This window comes from Xyrauchen texanus, chromosome 33, assembly GCF_025860055.1.
Source record: "Xyrauchen texanus isolate HMW12.3.18 chromosome 33, RBS_HiC_50CHRs, whole genome shotgun sequence".
Lineage (NCBI taxonomy): Eukaryota > Metazoa > Chordata > Actinopteri > Cypriniformes > Catostomidae > Xyrauchen > Xyrauchen texanus.
The window spans coordinates 18999328-19023105 of NC_068308.1; the positions used below are offsets into that span (position 1 = coordinate 18999328).

The following is a 23778-nucleotide window of genomic DNA, read 5'->3' on the forward strand; positions in this document are numbered from 1 at the left end:
AGCGGCACAAGTTACAAAACCTCAGATTCATCTTGATTATGGCTCTTAAAGATATGCTCTGTTGAGCACTGTAATTGATTTACCTGTCTGTTGTGATGATCAGTGTATCTGATATTGGGGGGCTGTGCACCAGTGGAAAAATGGCTGCCACGCACCACATCTCACTCCCCTCCCACAGGGGCAGACAAGTAATAAATAAGATTGATCATCACACCACAGACCAAACTTGTTTGAAGTGTGAAAAGTTTATCTTCAAGGTCATCAAAGCAACCAACCATCAAAAGCTGACTGAGGAGGTCACACAAGGATGCCCAGTACTCTAAGAGCAATAATTCCTGTATGAACATAAATCACTTGGTAAAGGGACTCAACACCCTGTGGAACATGACAGGCCATACTTGCACTACCAGCATATTGAAAACCTTAACTGCATGCATTCTAACTCATGCATTCAGTAGACCAAGTGCTAATGTTCAGGGGTGGAAAGAATTCTGAAAAATCATACTCAAGTAGAAGTACTGTTACTTCCCAAAAAATGTAGTGTGAGTAGAGTAAATGTAGCTGTCCTAAAAACTACTCAAGTAAGAGTAAAAGAGTAGCTCATTTAAAAGTACTCTTGAGTAGTGAGTATTGAGTACCGAGTTGCAAAACATTTGCCCCATTATAATGAACACTGTATGCCAACTTTTAAAATACATCACTTATCTATGATAAACACTACATGAATCTGATTCCAAAAAATAAAAGGGAGACATGATAACAGATATGAAAAGATTAAAAAGTTATTTTCAATACACTGATCACCATTTTAAATCAGAATGCATGAAATCAGTTTATGTGTAGGGTCTAAATTTCTCTTAATGCCGACAGAGCATTATTGTTGTGCATAAAACATGTTCAAACAATGCAAGGAATGCAAAAAAATGCTAAATAAGCAGGATCACTTGGCACGTCATGTCCTGCACAACAGAGGAGGTAGACCAGTCATGGTTAAAGTTGTTTGGTACGGGGGCTACATCACGGTTAAAAAGGAATAATTCACCCAAACATTCTCTCATCATTTACTCACCCTCATGCCATCCCAGATGTGTAGGACTTTCTTTCTTCTGCAGAACACAAATTAAGATTTTTAGATGAATATCTCAGCTCTGCTGGTCCTCACAATGAAAGTGAATCGGTGCTAAAAAAACCGAAGCTTCATAAATCAGCATAAAAGTAGTCTAATCCATGTGCCTCCAGTAGTTTAATCCATGTCTTCAGAAGCAAAATGATATATGTGGTGAGAAACAGCTCAATATTAATTCATTTTTTACTAATTCTTCCTGCTCAGTCAATCACCACTTTAATGTTCACTTTGTTCTTGTTTTTCTGGTGATTCACATTCTTCATGAATATCGCCACCTACTGGGCAGAGAGAAGAATTTCTAGCAAAAACTGACTTAAATATTTATCTGTTTCTCACCCACACCAATCATATCACTTCTGAAGTATTGGATTAAACCGCTGGAGTTGTATGTATTACTTTTATGCTGCTTTTATGTGTTTTTTGGAGCGTAAATATTTTGGCACCCCTTCACTTACATTGAATGGACCTACAGAACTGAAATATTCTTCCAAAAATCTTAATTTGTGTTCTGAAGAAAGAAATTCATAAACAGATGGCATGAGGGTGAGTAAATGATAAGATCATTTAAATTTTTGTGTGAATTATTTCTTTAAGTAGCACATGGGGGGCCACATTGTCCTCTTTTTGAGATACAATGTTCGACATTGATTTAGTTCTTGTACCTTTTAAGCTCAGAATTAGTTGTGTTCTCATTCTAATGCAAAATTTTCTGAAGATTGTGACTGGCCTGAATTATTGCTCTGCAAATGTTGATACTTTTCAAATTTTATAAAGGCTAATCATAATTATAAATGATTTAATCATCTCTACTTTCCTGGTAATTTATTATACCAATTAACACACTCTACATCAGGGGTCGATTTTATTAAATAAACAAACAATATTTTAAAAATATATTATTATAAAAAAATTCACTGTTTTATTCTATTACATTAATACTTTTAAAGCAACTAAAATGATTCATCCAAAAGTAGTGTGTGGTTTTCTTGTTACTTTCTTATTGTTGTTTGATTAATAACCTTTATATGACATAGCCTACTTGACAGTACTCAATTCAGATACATGTACACTTCAAGTCCAACATTTTGATGCAAATTTGCTTTTTGTCCCACTGTTTAAATTCACTTTAGACATAAACAACTGCGTTTACATTAAATCCTCATCAAGATGGGCATTGGCGGAATTATAAATTGTATTTGAACATTTAGGCTCGTAACCCCATTAGTGCTCAAACATTAGCCGCCTATCAATCAAACAACATGCAGCTACAGACACCAGGAAATAAAAAGTAAATCTTTTATATTTCATCTAGATCAACCAACCAGTGGTGCTCTTGCTATCGCGATCGTTGAAATTATCACCCCTGTTCTAGATCTAGAATATAGGCTAAATATAGAAAACTACTCAAAAGTTTGATCGAGGACATCTCTAATTTTTCTGATAAACATCTATATCATTTTATTGCCTAGCTCTATTGATAACATTGCATTAATCTCTCACAGCAGCCCAATAATCTCAGTGATAGATAATTAAATTACAAAATTAAATTACATTATAGACACACATAATCTAGTAAGCAGAAATATGAAATTGACCTCGATATGTTTCTTCAAATTAGAGGCAGGATTAATGCTGATATCTGGCATGAGCATGTTAAACTCACATGACAAGATTATGCAATTGACCTGCATTTTATGCACTTTTATGCTATTTTTCACTGCGAAAAGCCCTTTCAGATGCGGCCGAGATGTTCATCTGTAAACTGTGCTTATGGCATCCATATCAGTTGTCGCCAGATCTGCAGCTGCCATTCAAGTTTTTCACGTGTGATTTGATTTAATTTGATGGGAGTCACAAGACTCTCCCTAGCCAATCATGTTGATAGATAAGAAAAAAATCAGGATAGGGAAGTAGTGAACATGGGGGGAAAATACCGCAGTAAAAGTACATTTCAGTTACAGCACTTAAAATGTACTCAAGAAGAAAAAAAAGTATAACAATTTTAAACTACTTAAAGTAAAATTCTTAGGGAAAAATTGTTAATTACAGCAACGTGAAATTTGTAATTCATTACTATACACCCCTGCTAATGTTTCAGTACAAATGGAGGGAGACTGACCAAACTATTGTTCTGTGTATCAATGCCCATTGCTGGCTGGTTTAAGAATGTTATACCCAAATGTTCCTTTAAACATTTAATGGTGTCACATTAGTGGCATTTTGTTTGTGAACAAATCTGTGTTTTAGAACAGAATCTTTTAACTCTCTAGGGTCTGAGGGTGTTTTGGGCCCTGGAGAAGTTTTGACATGCCTTGACATTTGTGCTTTTTTCAGTTGCTTAAAAACATATTAATGGCTAAAATCTGATTACACTGTATTCAGCACAAACTGAGCTACAAGAATATGTGAGCAACATGTATGTACAGGTTTGTATTTTTGAGAAAATAATGTTTATGCATGGTTTTTGATAAACAAAAATGTTAAGTCATTGAAATAAGGTCATATAACACATACTTAACATTTTTCCACAAGCCTTTTGAGAACTGGATCTTGTAGCCTAGTATTTTTGTTACAAAATGATGTGAAACCCATCCTGATCACTCATTCATACAAAACAATATACTAATTTAACTTTTGTAAGACAATTTAGTGTTGAAAGGCGTATGCGAGGAGGCATGAACTATCATGAATATTGAGGTGATTTACACCTGAGGAGAAAATAGATCCCTCCCCTGGTCCTATCAATGAGGAATGTGTCAGAAAGAGAATGAATGTGAGGAGACTTAATGATCAAAATCATGTTTTAAGTTAAAAGAAGTAATCTGACTGTACATTTTCTTTAAATAAAGACTTAATTTTAGACCTACACTACCCTATACTACACTAAAAGAAGTCTCTTCTGCTTACCAAGACTGCATTTATTTGATCCAAAATACTATAAAAACAGTGATGTTTTGAACTATTTTTTGAATTTAAAAGAACAGTTTTCTATTTGAATATATTGTAAAATGCAATTTTGCAAAAAATGCAAGTCTTGCATTGTCAAATGATCCTTCCGAAATCATAATAATATGCTGATTTTCTAATATGGGCATTTTTAAAGTGCATTTTACTCATTTAACCTGAACACATATTTGCAAGCACAAGCTTGTTGATGATAATGAGGCAGCATAAACACTAGTTAAAATATAATCAAAACATTCATATTTATATCATACAGCATACAATTTAAATACCTGCTTTAGCCGAAACAGCATTTAAATGTAAACTTATTGTTATAGTCTTACTGCTAAAAGAGCCAATTTCCTTTTTTGATAGTAAGTTTTAAATGAGAACATGCACATGCATTAGCTGGACCAGTTTTGTTTTTTTGTTTTTTTTGCATATAAACAAAGATAAAAAAATGCAATTTTGATATGAATGTTGTTAGATTTTATAGATTTTCTGAAATATGTTATCGTAATTTGACAAACCATTTAGGAGATTTCCGACTTTCCCTATTTATAGGAGACCTATTATGCCCCTTTTTGCAAGATGTAATATAAGTCTCAGGTGTCCCCAGAATGTGTCTGTGAAGTTTCAGCTCAAAATACCCCACGGATCATTTATTAAACCATGTTATAAATGCCTCTTTTTGAGTGGTATTGAAAACATGCTTATTTTGTGTGTCTCTTTAAATGCAAAAGAGCTGCTGCTCCCCACCCCCTTTCCGGAAGAGGGCTGTGACTTTAAAGCTCATGCTTCGGTTACTACAGTAACAACAAATCAGAACCAATATGACTGACAGCGTAAATACCGGAGTTCAGCCAGGGCTGGACTGGGAAGATAAATCGGCCTGGGATTTTACATAGCAATTGGCAAGTTGAACGGGGGTGGGGGGGTGTTCGCTGTCCTTTTCTGCATATCGCGGCGCCGTTTTGTGGTCCATTGTGCATAACGCGGTAGCTCATTTTAGCTTATTGTGGCTCATTCGGTCCATCTGGTCTCCATGAATACAATCTTTGGACTTTTATCTTTGTAGGGTTGTTGTGTACACACACTGCCGACTCACATTTATGTACAAACACCATGTAATAAATTTAGAATTTTGCATAATAGGTCCCCTTTAAATTTATAGGAGCTGTACTTGTATCCATAAAAAATAGCATTCCCACAGGCTGTCTGGGGTGACCTGACCTGTCTTGAAGGAAGTTTGCTATAGCTGTTACAGTCAGGTCTGACTGTGCCTCCCCTGACTGTCTTTCTGTCTCGTCTGTGTGTTTTGTCTGTGTGTGCCTGTTTATTTTTCTCTTGTTTCTAAGCAGGTGCTGCCCAGCAGCAATCAGCATTGCTATTGCAATGCTGTTTGTACTGCTCGTTAACAGATCTGCAGCACCTGTGTTCCCTTATGTTTTCCTCTATTTAAACTCGCCTCTGTCTTGTGTTCCCTGCTCATTTGTTTTGTGAGTTTGTGTGTTTAGTCGGTCTTGTCAGTTGGAATGCTACCTTCCAGTCTGCGATCAGCTTTTGTTTATCTGTTTTCTAGTTTTTCCAATCTTGTTTTGGTTTGGCTTTTTTGGTTGTCTTCTTAATAATGATTTTTCTGCATCTCTGTGATTGGGTCCTCCATCTCAGCCATCAGTGATCATGACATGACAAACTAGCCACCGATGGACCCAGCAGAGATGGATTTTTTTTTTACAAATCTGGTTCTCCTGCACACCAGCGTGCAGAGCACGTAAGATAGCTGCATGGGGTACGGCAGGAGGACAAGTCCGTGTGGGGGCATGCCATAGAGTTTTTGGCATTATCCTCGGGTCTGTGATACAATCAGGCCTGCTTTATTGATCTTTTTAAGGCAGGTCTGACTAAACCCATTAAATCTTGTGTCCTAGATGGAGGTGAGAGTCTTCTTGAGGCTATCAGGCTAGCCATGAAGTGGGATGAGTTCATCACAGCCTGTGCCTCGGAGGACTTCCAATCCTCATCCCAGCCCGAGGATGATGGCACCCACCACATGGAAGTGGATGCCTCGGCCACTGCTTCCACACCTCAGAAGATAAGAAGGAAGAAGCCCAGCCCATCAGCCAAACCCACTGTGACTGTCTTCAGGGAGGCAGAAGAGCCTGCCTCTGACTATCAGGAGGAGCCCACCGCTGACCGTCAGGAGGCTGACTGCCAGGAGGCGGTTGTGCTTTCCAGAGCAGTGCTTCTCACCACCTGGAAGAGGAGGAAAAGGGAACCTATTCCTCAGTTGCTGCCAGCATCCACAGAGGCCATTCCCCTGCCGCTGCCAGCGCTCACGGCCACGGAGGCAACCATGGCTGCAGAGGCTGTTCCCAGTAGCAACTGCCAGTGCACATGGCCACAGAGACCATTCCCCTGCCGCTGCCAGCGTCCACGGATGCCGTTCCCCTGCTGCTTCCAGCGGCCATGGAGGCTGTTCCCCAGTTGCTGCTACCGACTACTGCGGCCGTTGACGAGCCTGTCCTGTTCCCTATGGTCATCGAGTCTTTCCAGTTCCCTGAGGCTATCGAAAAGACTGTCCTGTTCCCTATGGTTATCAAGAATATCCTGTTCCCAGCGGCCGCTGCTCGGTTGGACCACCTCCCAGCGGCCACCGCACTGCTGGACCCCATACCTGTAACTCCCTTCCCTCCTGAACCCTGTCCAGCGGCCACTGCCCAAGTTCAGTTTGACCCATGTCCAGTGGCCCCCACACAGTCTGCTTATCCCTGTCCAGTGGCCCAGTCTGCTACACTTCCTGTCCTTGCCACCCTCCTATTCTCCCTCATTCCCTACCTCAAACCTCCTCCCAGACCACTGAAACTAGTCCCCTCCCTGAAGCCCCCTCCCAGGCTGCCGGACCCCGCTCCTTTCCTTAAACTTCCTTCCTGGTTTCCCTCCCTTCTTTTGTTCTTCCTGTTCTCTGTTAGTACATGTTCTGCTTGTCTTGTTTGGTGTTTTGTTTAGATGCCAGGAGGTGTCCTTTTGAGAGAACGTAATGTCAGGATCCTGTCACTTTGTCAGTCTGGGTTTTTGTTGTGACAGGGTCCTGACACTCTTGATTTGTGTCTGTATTGTGTTTCGTGTTTTGTCTCAGTGTGGGTGTGCGGCTTCGGTTTTGATTTCCATGCCGTGCGTTCTTTTCATGCACGCTCTTTAACGAGCAATGCAAATGCTGGTTTCACTGCTCGTTAACAGATCTGGAGCACCCGTGTCCCCTTATGTTTTACTCTATTTAAACTCGTCTCTGTCTTGTATTCCCTGCTCGTTTGTTATGTGAGTTTGTGTGTTCAGTCGGTCTTGTCAGTCGGAATAGTACCTTCCAGCCTGCCATTTAGCTGTGTGTGTGTGTGTGTGTGTGTGTGTGTGTGTGTGTGTGTGTGTGTGTGTGTGTGTGTGTGTGTGTGTGTGTGTGTGTCACATCCCAGCTTTGCCTCTGTATCAATGCCAGACATTTGCTTGCACTATTGCCAGGTGGCTAAAACACACCATCAGTTTTTGTTTATCTTTTTTCTAATTTTTCCAGCCTTGTTTTGGTTTGTCTTTTCCCTCCACTGAGAGAGGTTTCTCTTGTATTTTGGTTGTTTTCTTAAAATACTTTTCTGCATCTCTGTGTTTTGGGTCCTCCATTTCAGCCGTCATTGATCGTGACAACAGCATGAGCCAATAGTGTTTGAGTTTGGGCAGAAAAAGGATCACTTAATTGGTTTGACCCACTGAACAAATACGCTTCTTCACTAAACAAGTCTGAGTCTGCCATTTGAGTCTGAATGAGACATCTTGTTCACGACAAGGAAATAAGTAGATTTATAGTATTTCTTTTGTATAAAAAGTTTGTGTAGACACAAATTTTAATCAGTTGAATCAATGATTCAAAGACTAATTTTTTTATGAACATTTTATAATGCATAAAATATGCTTATTTCTCACCATCTTCTGCCGTAAAGATTTAATCTGCATAAATGGTAGTGAACAAATCTGAACAAATCTTTTAGGTAAACAGATTCAAAAGACTTGACTTTCTAATTGGTTAGAGACTAACCGATATCCTACCACAAGGTCATATCATACATTTTAGTTATTTATTTTTTCCCTTGAGATCCACTTATAATGTTAGTATTATTATTATTATTTTTTTTTTTCATTTATATAGGGCCTTTTCAAGAGCTAAAGTTTGCTTTATAAGAAAATCACATAAAAAAATCTAATATAATTGTATTTAGATATATGTACATGAAAAAATAAAAATAAACAGCTTGAGGTGGACTTGAAATGCTGTGAAAAAATCCTAGGCCTTTAATTGGGATTAGAAGGTGGCGATAAAAGTGATGTTGCAGAGGTTGAGTAGAAGTGAGTTCCAAAGTTTAGGTGCTACTACACTGAAAGACCTGCCACCCATAGATGAGAGTTGAATTCTGGGGACAGAAAGCAGTCTAGACTCAGAGCACAGGAGTGTACATATAGGAATGTAAGAGAGTAGTTCACATAGGCAGTGCGGTGCAAGAGTGAAGGCCGTGAAGTGCTTTAAAAGGCAACATAAGTATTCTGAATTGGATGTGAGATGAGATGGATAACCAGTGCAGATTGAACAGGTTGGGAATGAGGTGTGCAGACTGGAGTAAGTTTTTGGAGTAAGTAAGAACTCTATTAGCTGAATTTTGGATATATTGTAACCTTGCAATGTTTTAGTGGGTAAGTTAGTGATGAGAGCGGGAGATGAAAAAATGCCGTTTTAGTGAGGGAGCTAATGTGGGCTTCAAAGGTGAAGGAAGAGTCAAAAGTGTTGGCAGGGTCTGATGAGTGTTCTCTCAATGGCACATATCTATGTTTCTGTTGAGATTTGGTAGGCCAAAAATCTGTTTAATCAGTGTTGAATTTGAGAATGTTGCAGTAAAACCATTTTTTATTTTTTATCTCTGATACAGGTGGTCAAAGAAAGCTGTTTAAATCTGTGTGCCATCTGCATAACATGACCAAAGCCATGATGGCAAATAATGTGACCGAGGGGAAGCATATAAGTTGTGAAGATAAATAGTCAGAGAACAGGTTCCTGGGGGACACCTTGGGTGAGGGGGACTATGGGGGATTTGTAATTTTGAATAGAATGTAGTATTGTCTGTAAGTGAGGTAGGAGGAAATCCAAGAGAGAACTGCATCTGTCAGGAGTCGGGAGAGGAGGGTGACAGACGGTGTCAAAGGCAGAACTGAGATCGAGCAAAATCATGATAGTAAGGGACCCAGAGTAAGCAGAAAGGAGGAAATCATTGGTGACCCTTTGCAAAGCAGTCTCATTGCTGTGGTAAACATTTATTTCTTTGCATGTGAAATAAGCAACACACTGGCTTACAGGTTTTCTTTTAGAATCATAAAAGTTTTTGACTCCCCGATCCTTCAATGACAGAGAATACCTGCAAAGCCAGCATTACATTGTGATGGGATCACAAAGCTGTCTACACTACATCAAGCTCCTTTATCTCAAAAGATCAAAAATGTGATTCCTCATGATATGACCCCTTAATGCATGACAATTTTTGTACACAAATGCAATCTTCCATGTCTGTAACTAATTTGTTCTTCCTCTCTATCTTGCTGTCAGCGGCCAAAGCCAATGGTGACTTCCTCAACAAGCAACACCGTCACTTGGTTGAGTTGGCGACTAAGGGAAGCCTACCCCTTCATCCAATGAGAATGGAGCATGTGGTGCCCACAGCTTCCTACGTCACAGAGGTCCCGTGCCTCAAGCAAAATGGACAGAAGCCCAAGAGCAATAAAGGCAACGTGTCCCATCCCGCAATGGCCTACAGCTCCAATACCATAGCAAACCCAGGTATGCTGAGGAGCTGGGGGGCCACAGAGACTGTGGGTCGACGTAAACCCTATGGCCCCAGGAAGCTGTGCACAGTGGAGCAGGGTAATGAGCTACACACTGCCCGCAGTCATCATTACCTTCCCACACAGCCCTACTTTGTAACCAACAGTAAGACAGAAGTGACCGTGTGAGAGGCTGAGTATTGTTTTAAGAGAGCAGCAGAGAGCCAAAAGTGATTATCATTATGAAATGACTCTCCACGCTGCCACTAGTGGACTGGAGGCGCAATGGGGTGAGCATGTGATGGTATGACTGGGCACCAGAGCCAACATCAGCTGACTGTGAGGCCAGGAACACTTTGAATTGTTCACCACTATTTATATCCACTGTAACAATGATGTTGTTGTGTTTTGTCATTGACAAAGAAACAGATGTAAAGAACTGGCACAAAAAAGATTTAGATCAATAAAGCAATAGCAAAACGATCTAATAAATGTATACAGAGAGAATGGCTACAGAATGATAAGACATAAAATAAATTAAATGCATTGTATTATTGATCCCAGCTATTAAAGGGCTGGTGTCAAGTATGAATCACAAGGTGATGCTCTTATCTAAAATAATATACCATAAAAGAGTCAGGTGTAGATATTGATTTGACGGCAGGAACTGTATTTTAAAAGATGGCAGAAAAGACAACAGTGGCAACTGGTTTGAGGTTGTGCCTTTAATTTTCACATAATAAAGCACCTCGGTCAAGTACACTAAAATATGTTTGATTTTGGAATCAGAAGAGTATTAGCAGACGTAGCCACAAATGCTAATTATTTAATGCAGAATGCCACGAGGTAGCATTGTCATGCCATGAACAACACTGTTAAAAGGACATAGAGGCTTGGGCACATTTTGCATCTGGAAGTACTTGATCTTTGGAAATATGTGTTTGGTCTCCTTTTTGTGTAACATTTGGCATTACTTTCTTACGTGTTCTCTCAATTGCATAAGAGCATGTTGAAATACTTGTCAAATGTTTCTTCACATCAGTAGTGTATCTGCCACATTTAAAAGGATTGTTCACACGGAAACTCTGTCATCATTTACTCACCCACATCATGTTGCTCCAAACCAATATAATTTTATTTATATATATATATATAGGGCAGATTTTAGTCAACATTTACTTTAACAGCATTTTTTCCTTTTGTGTTCAATGAAAGAAAGAAAGTCACACAGATTTGGAACAACATAATGGTGAGTAAATTATGGAATTTGTATTTTGGGGTAAACCATCGCTTTAAGGATTTTTGCATTTTTAATTTCACAATGTGTCATACGGAAGGTACATTTTATCAGACAAATTAGATCACATAAGTCATAAGTCTACATATTTATACCATTATCAGTATATGTATGCAAATTATACAGTACATTGCCAAGAAGTAGTTGGTTAAAGTTGTTGTGTTTGATTATTATTTAGCATTATTTATGTTCTTATTTATTCAACAGAAAATGTTTCTGTTGCTACATCATGGAGTGGTAGATCTTGCGGTGAAGATATATTTAAAAATGGAGTAATAGAACTAGAATCCTGTGGAATCCAATTTAGTTAATTCAGCAATGGATATATAAAATTAAAGAACTTGAGAACTCCCTCCTGATTGATCATGTGGATGGAATAACTCCTGTCAGCCTCATTGCCTGTTCCATGTCTTTCAGTTATTCTATTGAATGCTGTGTGCATGTCATGCTAAGCAGTAAGCAGGGCCATACTTGCTTGTTTTTGCATCATGACATCTTACCTTTGCTGAATTATTATAATTTTTCAAAATGTTTTCATCATGCATTAAACCTGAAATATACAGAAGCATGAGAATAAATAAAGTATACAGGTACATCTACTGTAAAATCTTTATATAACCCATAACACACGCTCACTCACAAAATTCTGAGGTTATATGTCCATCCAAGGCTGTTGTCGTTTGTGAGAACTATCCAGTAAAATTGGCAGTAAATAATTCATCTCCGGCAATGCTGGGGAACTTCCAGATTGATTTGAGTAAGAGGAAGGCCACTGATTGATTCGATTCAGGCACTTTGATCAAGAATAAGTCAGCTAATCCAATCCTCATGTGCACACATTCACCATTGAACAGGTGCCTGAAATCAGTCTGCGATTGAATAAGCCTATTTCTGTGGGGGCCTTGTTGAGCTGCCTGAAATCAAAGTTCTGTTTGGTGAATTAAGATCGAGGGTGCAAGTGACCTAGTTAATCAGCACTGGCCTGTTCAGTATATAGGTAGAGTGTGTTAGAAGACTGGGTGGTCGATTGGATTTGCATGCTGAGAGCCCAGACTGAGCCTTGCATTAAACAGAGATTCTATAGCTTTTACCATAGCTTCCACTAGCTTATATAAACTGGAGAGAGTAAAGAACTTATCAAAGCAACTTTTGGACAATGCTAAACCTGATAACCATTCTTGAATATATATTATTCTATATGGCTTATATAGAATTTATATTATCTTGTTTGTCGGGTTAACTCATCACATTACACATTATCAGCTCCAGTGTGATTAAAATACATGTTTTTAATGTTAAATTCTCATGGAAGAGTTGTGTCTTTAGATAGCAGGGTAACAAATCAATGGATAAAAACTAATAATTTGCATTCCTTATTAATCAATGAATGAACCAGCACATCAGTCAATTGATGTTTAATAATTACTGCATGCATATTATTCCAAAATTTGATAAGTTGAGTTGGGATGACCTCACATATACACTGGTGTAAGTAAATTAGCACAAGCAGTGACTAGAGCCAATAGTCAAAACTTAATCACAAATAATAAATACTCACTAACTGCTTTATACTCCAGTCATAAATCTCCCAATTATGCACACAACCAAATTTCAATTAAAGAGAGAAATGAAGCTGAGCAATGGCATTGACGGTGATTAACAGATTGAGCCTGAGATATCTCTGATTGTCATGAGGTCACGATTAATTTTGAAGTTGGAAAAGAGGTGATCATTTGGACCTATGCTGGATACTGAGAAACGAATCAGATTCAAGGGCTTATCTTTTCTTTTCATACTCCAGTATTGCTACTTGTTCTTAATTATAAGTGGAAAATGTAATTAATTTTGTTTACAGCCATTTTGCATTAGTATATCACAACATGGAAGATGCTGACTTTAAAATAGTAGTGTAAATACTATTTTTGCAGAGTGTCTTTGTATACATATAACATTTATTAAAGATACATGAAACTGATCCTCGGATCTTAATGGTAAATGTTCATATAGTTGTTCTATGATTTCTTTATAATTTTTTTTAAGATTGCCTACTATTAAATTCACAAATAATTAGCCATGTCAAGATGCTTTTGGTTTACTGTAGAAACAAATTATTTGTTTGTACTGGTGTATACTAATTTTAAGCTTGCATATAGTAATATCTCTCTTGGGACATTGAGGATGTTAACATGGCAAAAGCTCTAGTTTGTTTTGCTTGTACTAAGTAATGCAAAAATTAAGTTTATTTTATTCATATATGTTAAACAATCTGTTCTCCCAAGCTGTTCTTTCAAGTATGCAAAACAAAACATATTAAATTGATGTCCATTTTAGAAATGTTTAGGGCTAACCCATGAATAAATTGAGAATTTATAAATGTTTACTATATATACTCTGTATGACTTGACATTGCATCTGAGTGACTGCCATTGATCTTGCTCTTGTTACAGGATCACTTCTGAATTAAAATGCAGTTTACTTCACTTGCTTGCCCATATTCAAATTATGCTTCAGAGGTATTTGGGGTTATTTTCTGTCTTTCTCTGTTTCATGTGTATATTAGAGACAGACAGATAGAGAGAGAGAGAGAGAGAGAGAGACAGACAGACAGACAGACAGACAGTCAGACTCCATTTTGGCCATGGAGTTATCCTCATGGGTATGTATAGAGACAAAAAACAAAGAGATCATTTATTGTAACCCGCAAAAGAAGAGACAGTCACAATGTAAAAGAAACTGCTTTTATTAAAGAGCAGGCAAAGTACAAAAGGGCAAATCCAGAGAAGAGTAGTAATGGGGAGCGATAGTTCGAAGCCGGGGAATCAGGATATGGCAAAGGGGCGAATCTACAGAAGAGTGGTCGAGGAAAGCGTAAGGTCGAAGCCGGGGAAATCAGAATCAGTATAACAGGTAAGTAGAATAAGACAAGCTAGTTGAATAGACAGGGGAGCTAGGGGAACACTAGAGCTGGCAAAGCGAAGGGGTAAACTAAACAATAACCAACAAGAGTGAAACGAAAGGGTTGTGATATATATAGGGGAAAAAACGAGCGGTGCAGGTGAAACGAATAACCTAGTGATTGGGACGAGTGCAGGTGAAACTAATACTCTGGTGATTGGGAGCGAGCGTGAGAGCCCGAGGGGGGTGATTGGGAGCGAGCGTGTGAGCTCGAGGAAGCGGAGCGAACTAGAGGAGCGGGGTACGTTACAGTACTCCCCCCTCTACTATGGACGGCTCCGGACGGCCGCGCTCGGTTGCGAGGAGCGCGACATCTGGGAAGCGGTGCGGGACGATCGGGATTCTGGCGATGGTAGTCTAGCTTGAGAGCTTGATCCAGGACATCTCTCGACCGTACCCACGACTGTTCCTCAGGTCCGTAGCCCTCCCAGTCGACCAGATACTGCAGCTCGCCCCCCCAACGTCGGGAGTCTAGCAAGGCCCGGACCGTATAGGCGGGTTGACCTCCAACATCGAGTGGTGGAGGGGGTGTTTGGGCTGCCGTGGGCGGGAACATGGGGCTATAGAACACGGGCTTCAAAAGGGAAACATGAAACACAGGACAAATTTTGTAGCGGGGTGGCAAAAGTAATTGGTAAGTGACTGGGTTAATACGTTTAATAATTTTAAAAGGGCCGACATACTTGGGGCTTAGCTTCTTACACGGGAGACGGAGGCGGATGTCTCGGGTCGAGAGCCAAACCCTTTGGCCCAGATGGAACAGGGGTGCAGGACGGCGTCGGCGGTCTGCCTTAGCCTTCTGGGTCTGGGTGGAGCGTTGAATCCGGTCATGGGTGGCTCTCCAGACCTGGGCACATCTTCAGGCCCAGGCATCCACCGCCGGAACGTCACTGGGATCCGCTTCCCACGGGAAAAGGGGTATTTGGTAGCCCAGGACGCACTGGAAAGGGGTAAGACCAGTAGAAGAGCTGACCAGGCTGTTCTGGGCATATTCGGCCCAGGGGAGATAGGTGTGCCAGCTGCCTTGGGTCTGGGCGCAGTAGGCTCGCAGGTACCTGCCAATCTCCTGGTTGAGACGCTCGGTCTGGCCATTGGTCTGGGGGTGGTATCCCGAGGAGAAGTTGAGTTGGATACCCAGTCTGTCACTGAAGGCCCGCCAGAAGCGAGACATGAACTGGGTACCCCGATCTGAAGTGATCTCCTCGGGAATACCAAAGTTTCGGAAGATGTGGGTGATCATGTGGTCGGCCAGTTGTGTCGCGTTGGGTAACCCGGGTAGGGGAATCAGGCGGCACATTTTGGAGAAACGGTCTATTACCACAAGGATCTCGGTCCGGCCGTCGGAGGGGGGCAAGTCGGTAATAAAGTCCATGGCGATGTGGGACCATGGTCGGTCAGGGATAGGTAACGGTTGGAGGAGTCCTGCGGGAAGGTGACAAGGTGTTTTGGACTGGGCACAGACCGGACACGAAAGGACGTAGTCGTGGATGTCGTCCTTGAGTGAGGGCCACCAATATCTCCTAGCGAGTAGCTCGGTGGAACGGGTAATCCCCGGGTGGCCAGAACAAAGGGAAGTATGAACCCACTGCATCAGCTGAGGGCGAATAATGGTGGGGACATACATCTTGTTGGGGGGGGGTTTGAGGAGGTGCAGGCTCGTCGCCTTGAGCCTGCAGGATGGCCTCCGTCAGTTCCCACCGAACGGGTGCAATGACGCACGACGTGGGGAGAATTGTCTCCGACTCAGGAGATTCCGAGCCATGGTTGAAAAGGCGAGAGAGTGCGTCCTCCTTGAGGTTCTGGGAGCCCGGACGATACATATAACCAACAAGAGTGAAACGAAAGGGTTGTGATATATATAGGGGAAAAACGAGCGGTGCAGGTGAAACGAATAACCTAGTGATTGGGACGAGTTCGGGTAAAACTAATACTCTGGTGATTGGGAGCGAGCGTGAGAGCCCGAGGGGGGTGATTGGGAGCGAGCATGCGAGCTCGAGGAAGTGGAGCGAACTAGAGGAGCGGGGTTCGTTACATTTATACAGTTTAAACCTGAAATATTTCATTACAAACAGATATTAATTTAATTACAGACAGACAGACAGATGATTAGATAGATAGATAGATAGATAGATAGACAGACAGACAGACAGACAGACAGACAAACAGACAAACAGACTCCATTTTGGCCATGGAGCTATCCTCGTGGTATGTGTAGAGACAAAAAACAAAGAGATAATTTATACAGTTAAAAAACAGAACCCAATTAACAGCACAAAATAGTCACTGATGCAGTCAGTCATGCCAGACAGTGATCGCTTATATTATTACAGAGTCTGTGCACACTGCTGCAGTTCATTCTGTACATTCAAGCTAGCGCTTGCCACTGCAATGAGATTCAATTTCTAAATCATCATCCACAATGAGGTAGCTTTATAGGTTCCCCATTACATGTTTGTTCCAGAAATGCTAACTTCCTGTCTAAGACAAACAAATGACCAAGTGGTACAATTAAAACAGAGAAAAAGTCTGTGCAGGGTCCACAACAGTCTCCTCCACTTGTCTAAATACCAGGGGCAGCACTGAATGCCAATGAGCTGAATACCAGGGGCAGCTCTAGGGTCAGTGGATATTCAGGGCTTAACCCAGACCTCTGTGGATGCATATGGGGCCATCCTTTGATGAAATATTGGAATAAAATACACTTTATAATACAAGTTAAAATTTTATATCTATGATGTGTTATTTATATAGTTAATTTTTAAATATTACTGAAACTAAAACTAAAAGGTCCAACTAACTAAAGAGACACTAACAGAATAACACATCAAACTTCTGTTTCCAGCCAGAGAGCCAGGAGGTAATAACAGAATAACACTTCAATGTTCTGTGTCTTTATCCAAGAAAGACAGTAGAAGATTGCAATGCCAATAACAAGGCCAAGTTCAAAATGAATACCAGCGACAAGGTTTAGCTCTGCCAAGCAAACCTTCTCTTCAAGTTTCATGCATCTGCGATTTCCAGATAAAAAACTTGCGCCAACATAAAGGCAGATGGTTGCAATAAGGTGTCCAGGACGTATTTGTGCTCAAAACAGCAAGAGGCAGCTGATGATGATGACGTCTCCTTTTCAGAGCTGTAATTTGACACAACGTTTTTTAAAAGCAGTGCGAGATACAATGACAAGTGAAAGACGTCTGTGTTGTGCATGATTATATACAAATATTATTCAAAATAGTCCAGATGGGTCCGCTTTGGTGTTCAGGAATAGCTAGGCCACACTAGGCTTGTTTGTCCTGCTCTCTCTCTTTGTGTACAAATGGAGAGCCAGTGGGCAGGTCCAAGGGTGCGATGATGTAAAGTAGGCTTAGATGTTGCTGTTGTAGAGGCAGTCATGAATTAATGGGCCCCCTTAGTGACGTAGAGTAGTAGTTTGAAGTTTTGAGCAATCGACACAAGGCAACAGGGACAGGCCGAAGGGGAGGAGCCTGTACTGGTATGCCTGGCCCTCAAAGGCCATGCTGAGTCAAGGGACAACAAAGCACTTACCTGGCTCCAGGTACCCACCATAGGACTGGTCAGCAACAAGGGAGGAGGGAACCCGTTCTTGCTGTCCACCACAACCGCCCTGGCGTGGGTGTGTTTGTTCCACAGCTGGGCAAGCAAGGGTTCCACCCGTACCTGCCGTAAAAACAAATGCGGTGTCCGGTGGTTGTGATAACAACAGCTGTGAACACCGTATGTGTGACCCAGGGAGTGAGGAAACCGCTCTTTTTCTGAAAATAGGTACCGCAGTCCATCGGGCATGAGGCAAAATAAAAAAACAGCAACAAAGGATTCTCCTCCCGGCCCTCCACCGGGGGATGGAGTGGTCTGTTCACCAGCTCCAGGCCTGTAGTGGGACTCTATGTCACTGGTGCACTTCAAAGCCTTCCTCGGGTTCTTGGTAGAGCTGGTATATTTTTCACTGGAGGATGACCTTGGCGACAAGCAGACAGGGTGCAGGATCTTGATCCGCACCGGGCAGGATGTGCTGAATAGCCTCTGTCTGCTTATTAACCGCAGAGAACTGCTGGGCAAAGTCCTCGACGGTGTTGCCGATTAGGCCAGCCTGGGAGATGGGGCCGTCAAGGAATTGTGCCTTGTCAGCCTCCCTCATGTCAACAAAGCTGAGCAAAAGGTGGAGCTCCTGGACCACCAAACTGGACATCGCCTGCCAGAGAGTCCACGCCGTGACCTTCAGAACCCTTGTACAGTTTTCTTAGTGCCTTGGTTTGGTTCACTTGCAGGAGAGCCATGACGTACAGGGTGGAGGTGGCCTATCCAGCGGCACAGGTATTGGTACCATCTGGGGTGAGGGGGAGGGGCAAATCTGTGATACAAATTGTATCAGAAACCACATCGACCGGGAGGCCATGAATGCAGAAGATGTGGTTTATGACTGCTACCGCTGTCTCCCTCGCTGAGGGGAATTTGGGGATGGGAATGAAATGAAATGAGCCACCTTCAAGAACTGGTCCACAACAGCCAAAACAACGGTGTTGTTATGGGAAGGGGGAGGCCAGTTACAAAATCCATGGCTACGTATGACCAGGGTCTCAAAGGGACAGACAACAATTGGATGAGCCCGGCCAGGGGGTTACAGGAGGTCTTATTTGTCGCACAAATGGGGGAAGCGGCAAACAAACTGATGGTTATCCCGCGCAAGCGATGGCCACCAGAAATGCTGTCTAATGAGCTCCTGGCTGTGGGTCTCCCCTGAGTGGCACACAACGTTGGATGAGTGACCCCATTGTAGGACATGTGTCCGAACTGACCACAGAACAGATAACCTGCGTGTGTCCCTTAAAAAAAAAAAAAAGAAATTATATTAGTATAAACTATATTAGTGCTATTTATGTATTCTATGTGCCGGAATACTCAACCGACAGACGAAATCTAGAGTGCACTCCCCCTCAATGACCACATCATGCGTAATTTTCCAAACCGACCAACTTTGTCAACATTCCAAACACACCTTTGGTGGCTTCTTGGAGCATGTGCCAGAGACAAGTCGCTTACATGCCTGGCAGATATCAAAAGTTTTGTTCCCTGAACATCTGCCGATTTGACAATGTCTTTTTTTGGCAGGCGGGGAAGGGGTTAGAGGAAAAAGTCGCTTCTGTGCAACTACTAGATAGGGATGTGCGTTCAGCATGTATTTTGTTTAAATTTTATGCCAGAATTTTATGCCAAATTTGTCCGGTTTATTGGCCATGTACTGTGTAAAACGACAGTGCGCCTTGGTAGGGAAGAGTTGTTCATCAACTGTTATGTTCCCACTGGACGTGTATGAAGCAATGCTGTTTTTCACAAATTTGTCAAATATCTCAGATATCATGGCAAATCTATCTGTCACAAGGCGGGCAGCTCTCGTGTTCTTGTCATCAAAGTGCAGATAGTGCATTTCTTTCACGACATTGTCTCTTTGAAAAAATTCCAAATTCATTAGACCAAAAGTCACCCAATCTCATATTGTTGCCTCCCGTAACACCCCTCAAATAAACAAGACCAACAAATGCTTTTAGTTCCTCATCTGTCAGTTTGAACTTTTCAGCATTATTCCGCCCAGCTTCCGATCAGTGTACTTTTGTATGTTTTGCCATGTTGTGTAGCCTCCCCAACTACAAAGTGAGCTCCGGGCAATCTGTGGCTACTTTATAGCTCTCGGTACAATGATCATAATAGCGCCGCACATTTATCAGCTTACTTGTCAATTGCCCTCAAATAATTTTCGATGCGTCATTATATATTGAATAGGTGAAATTTGCATGCATATTTATCACCTTAGCACGTTTGCAAATTGACCTCATATTTCAATTTGTGGTTCATTAGTTTGAATATGGTGAGGGCGTGAAAGAAGCTATAGAACAAAATTGTATTTTATCCTAACATTTGTTTTTATTTTACAAAGAAAATAATAGAATATAAATAATGTTTTTTTTATCCGTAATCAGCTACAATTAGGGCTGTCAATTGATTACAATTTTTAATAGAATGAATTACATGGTGTCCCGATTAGTTAATCGCATATACAAATATTTGCTGACAAAGCCCCTCATATAACAATAACTCAGTATATAATGATTATACATATTTATATCAATATATAATTATACATAGTTATCATATATATATTATATATATTTATATATATATATATATATATATATATACATACATATACAAATATATATATATATTTAAAAAATATTCATATGATTAAAATGCTTTACATTCCTGTAGCAGAAGAGTAAAAAAAAAGCCATACAAAAAGCAGCTTTGGAATACAATGTATTGTTTACTACCATATTATTGATCATAAGTCAAACATTGGCATACAGGTCACAGCAATCCATTTCACAAGTGAATTTGTCAATCAGTTTGAGATTTATTTTGAGGACTTGTTTAAGGGCCCATCAATTTACACCTACGTCAGACGGGTGCATTGCATCATAAATATAAAATGTTTAGGTTACTGTGTCACGTTAAATATAGTTTAATACTCAATATTTAAACATATCATGAGATCCCTTAGATACGCATTTGCGCTCCTTCGAGTGTTTTGAACACAAGAACGTAACGCATGTTTGTGTTGTTCTGCCTACTGAAGTGTTCTCTTCACTGTATAAACTGCACTTTGCTCATACAGCTGAAATTTCACTTACTGCCCTCTGGAGTAAACAGGTGGTCCTACAAGCTTGCATTTCTCAGGAATCTTCCTTATTATGGTCCGTGAGCATGCAATTAATTGAGTACATTTTTGTAAAATTCATCGCACTGAATTAACTCGTTAAATTGACAGCCCTAATATTGTCAGGGATCAATCAGGTTCATTCATACCCACTGCACAAAGATCACAATCACCTGAGTATTAACCACCTGCACCTGTCATCTAATCCAGCACCACTGAGCACTACAAAAGAGCACACTTCTCATCCAGTCTCCGTCGAACCTTGAACTAGGAACCGACCTGCTAACTCTCTCTCTGTGATTCCCAGATTTGTGTATTCATCAGCTCCAGTGTGACTCCACAGTATTCCAGCAAAAGGACTTACCTACTGCTCCTTTCCCTAGACCCCACGTTTCCTCCTGGATTCTCCCCTATTCTCCTGTGATCCTTCCCTGTGTTTCCCGGTTGGCACATCCTTGCTATATCCAAGCAGATCTCTACAACATATCATCCCACGATCATTCCTCTGCAAATCATACCCTGCATCTGTCAATTTCATCTGATGCTCACTTGCCATTCAAATATTAAAGCTTTCTGAATCCTATTTACCTTGTTGTCCTCATGTATATCCTGACATATATATATATATATATATATACACAGTGCATCCAGAAAGTATCCACAGCGCTTCACTTTTTCCACATTTTGTTATGCTACAGCCTTATTCCAAAATGTATTAAATTCATTATTATCTGCAAAATTCTACAAAAAATACCCCATAATGACAACGTGAAAGAAGATTGTTTGAAACCTTTGCAAATTTATTACAAATGAAAAAAAAAATCACATGTGCATAAGTATTCACAGCCTTTGCTCAATACCTTGTTGAAGCACCTTTGGCACCAATTACAGCCTCAAGTCTTTTTGTGTATGATGCTACAAGTTGGTACACCTATTTTTGGGCTGTTTCTCCCATTCTTCTTTGCTGGACCTCTCAAGCTCCATCAGGTTGTATTGGGAGTGTCGGTACACAGCCATTTTCAGATCTCTCCAGAGATGTTCACTCGGGTTCAAGTCTGGGCTCTGGCTGGGCCACTCAAGGACATTCATAGAGTTGTCCCATAGCCACTCCTTTGTTAGCTTGGCTGTGTGCTTAGGGTCGTTGTCCTGTTGGAATATGAACCTTTGCCCCAGTCTGAGGTCCAGAGCGCTCTGGAGCAGGTTTTCATCAAGGATGTCTCTGTACATTGCTGCATTCATCTTTCCCTCGAGATTCTGACTAGTCTCCCAGATCCTGCCACTGAAAAACATCCCCACAGCATGATGCTGCCACCACCATGCTTCACTGTAGGGATGGTATTGGCCAGGTGATGAGCGGTGCCTGGTTTCCTCCAGACATGATGATTGCCATTCAGGCCAAAGAGTTCAATCTTTGTTTCATCAGACCAGAGAATTTTGTTTCTCATGATCTGAGTGTAATTCAGGTCATTTTTAAGGCAAACTCCAGGCAGGCTGTCATGTGCCTTTTACTGAGGAGTGGCTTCCGTCTGGCCACTATACCATACGGGCCTGATTGGTGGAGTGCTGCAGAGATGGTTGTTCTTCTGGAAGTTTCTCCTCTCTCCACAGAGAAATGCTGGAGCTCTGTCAGAGTGACCATCAGGATCTTGGTCACCTCCCTGACTAAGGCCCTTCTCCCCAATCGCTCAGTTTGGCTGGATGGCCAGCTCTATGAAGAGTCCTGGTGGTTCGAAACTTCTTTCATTTACGGATGATGGAGGCCACTGTGCTCAATGGGACCTTCAGTGCTGCAGAACTTTTTCTGCACCCTTCCCCAGATCTGTGCCTTGATACAATCCTGTCTCGGAGGTCTACAGACAATTCTTTGGATTTCATGGGTTGGTTTGTGCTCTGACATGCACTGTTAACTGTGGGACCTTAAATAGACAGTTGTGTGCCTTTCCAAATCATGTCCAATCAACTGAATTTACCACAGGTGGACTCCAATCAATTTGTAGAAACATCTCAAGGATGATCAGTGGAAACAGGATGCACCTGAGCTCAATTTTGAGTGTCATGGCAAAGGCTGTGAATACTTATGTACGTGTGATTTTTTCAGTTTTTATATGTAATAAATTTGCAAAGATTTCAAACAAACTTCTTTCATGTTGTCATTATTGACTATTGTTTGTAGAATTTTGAGGAAAATAATGAATTTAATCAATTTTGGAATAAGGCTGTAACATAACAAAATGTGCAAAAAGTGAAGTGCTGTGAATACTTTCCGGATGCACTGTATATATATGTTGTATAGTCAGCACTATTATATATTACAAAAAGGTCGCTATGGCCATTCTAGTAGATATAGAATTCCGGCAGTTCTAGTGTTATATATTCTACACACATACATACAAATTTATTGTAGGAGTGAGCCCCTGCACCATCTGCTTGGAGAAAAGAGAATTGCATCCTTGAACGGTACAAATAAATAAGGCACAGCCGTCGATTCACAGAATTAGAAGCAAAATACCTTTAAACTAGCTTTTCCTGGCTCACAATTTAAGTGCACTGGGCTATTAAACTCAAATATCTAGGAAAATTCAAGAAAGCAGAGCCCTGGAATTTGATCGAGTGCAAACATTTATTTTTCTTAAAGTACAACGGTCAGATGACCACATGCTCAGCTCTTCTAGTGTTAAAGGCTGTCTTACACTCATCCCCCACTCATGATTCAGATCAGGTGATAAGCATTGTGTAAGTCCAACTTCATAAAGACAGACAACCCCTGCAAGAGTTTGAAGGCTGAGGACATCAACAGGAAAGGATAACGATTCTTCAGCGTCATGTCATTCAGCCCCCAATAATCTAGGCAGGGTTTTAGCGAGCCATCCTTCT

At 41.1% G+C, this 23778-nt stretch overlaps 1 protein-coding gene across 2 annotated transcripts in view; it reads left to right on the top strand.

Moving 5' to 3' along the window:
• LOC127626536 (protein shisa-9A-like) overlaps positions 1 to 13597 on the top strand; it is a 57448-nt gene extending 43851 nt beyond the window's left edge. The window contains exon 4 of one of the 2 annotated variants that reach the window (XM_052102407.1): positions 9708 to 13597. In XM_052102407.1, coding sequence (XP_051958367.1) covers positions 9708 to 10111 — 404 coding nt within the window. In that variant the 3' untranslated portion in view covers positions 10112 to 13597. Of the gene's footprint in view, positions 1 to 6000; positions 8017 to 9707 lie in introns of those variants that run through there. The other variant, XM_052102406.1, reaches the window with a different exon arrangement.
• Positions 13598 to 23778: the final 10181 nt, after the last annotated feature.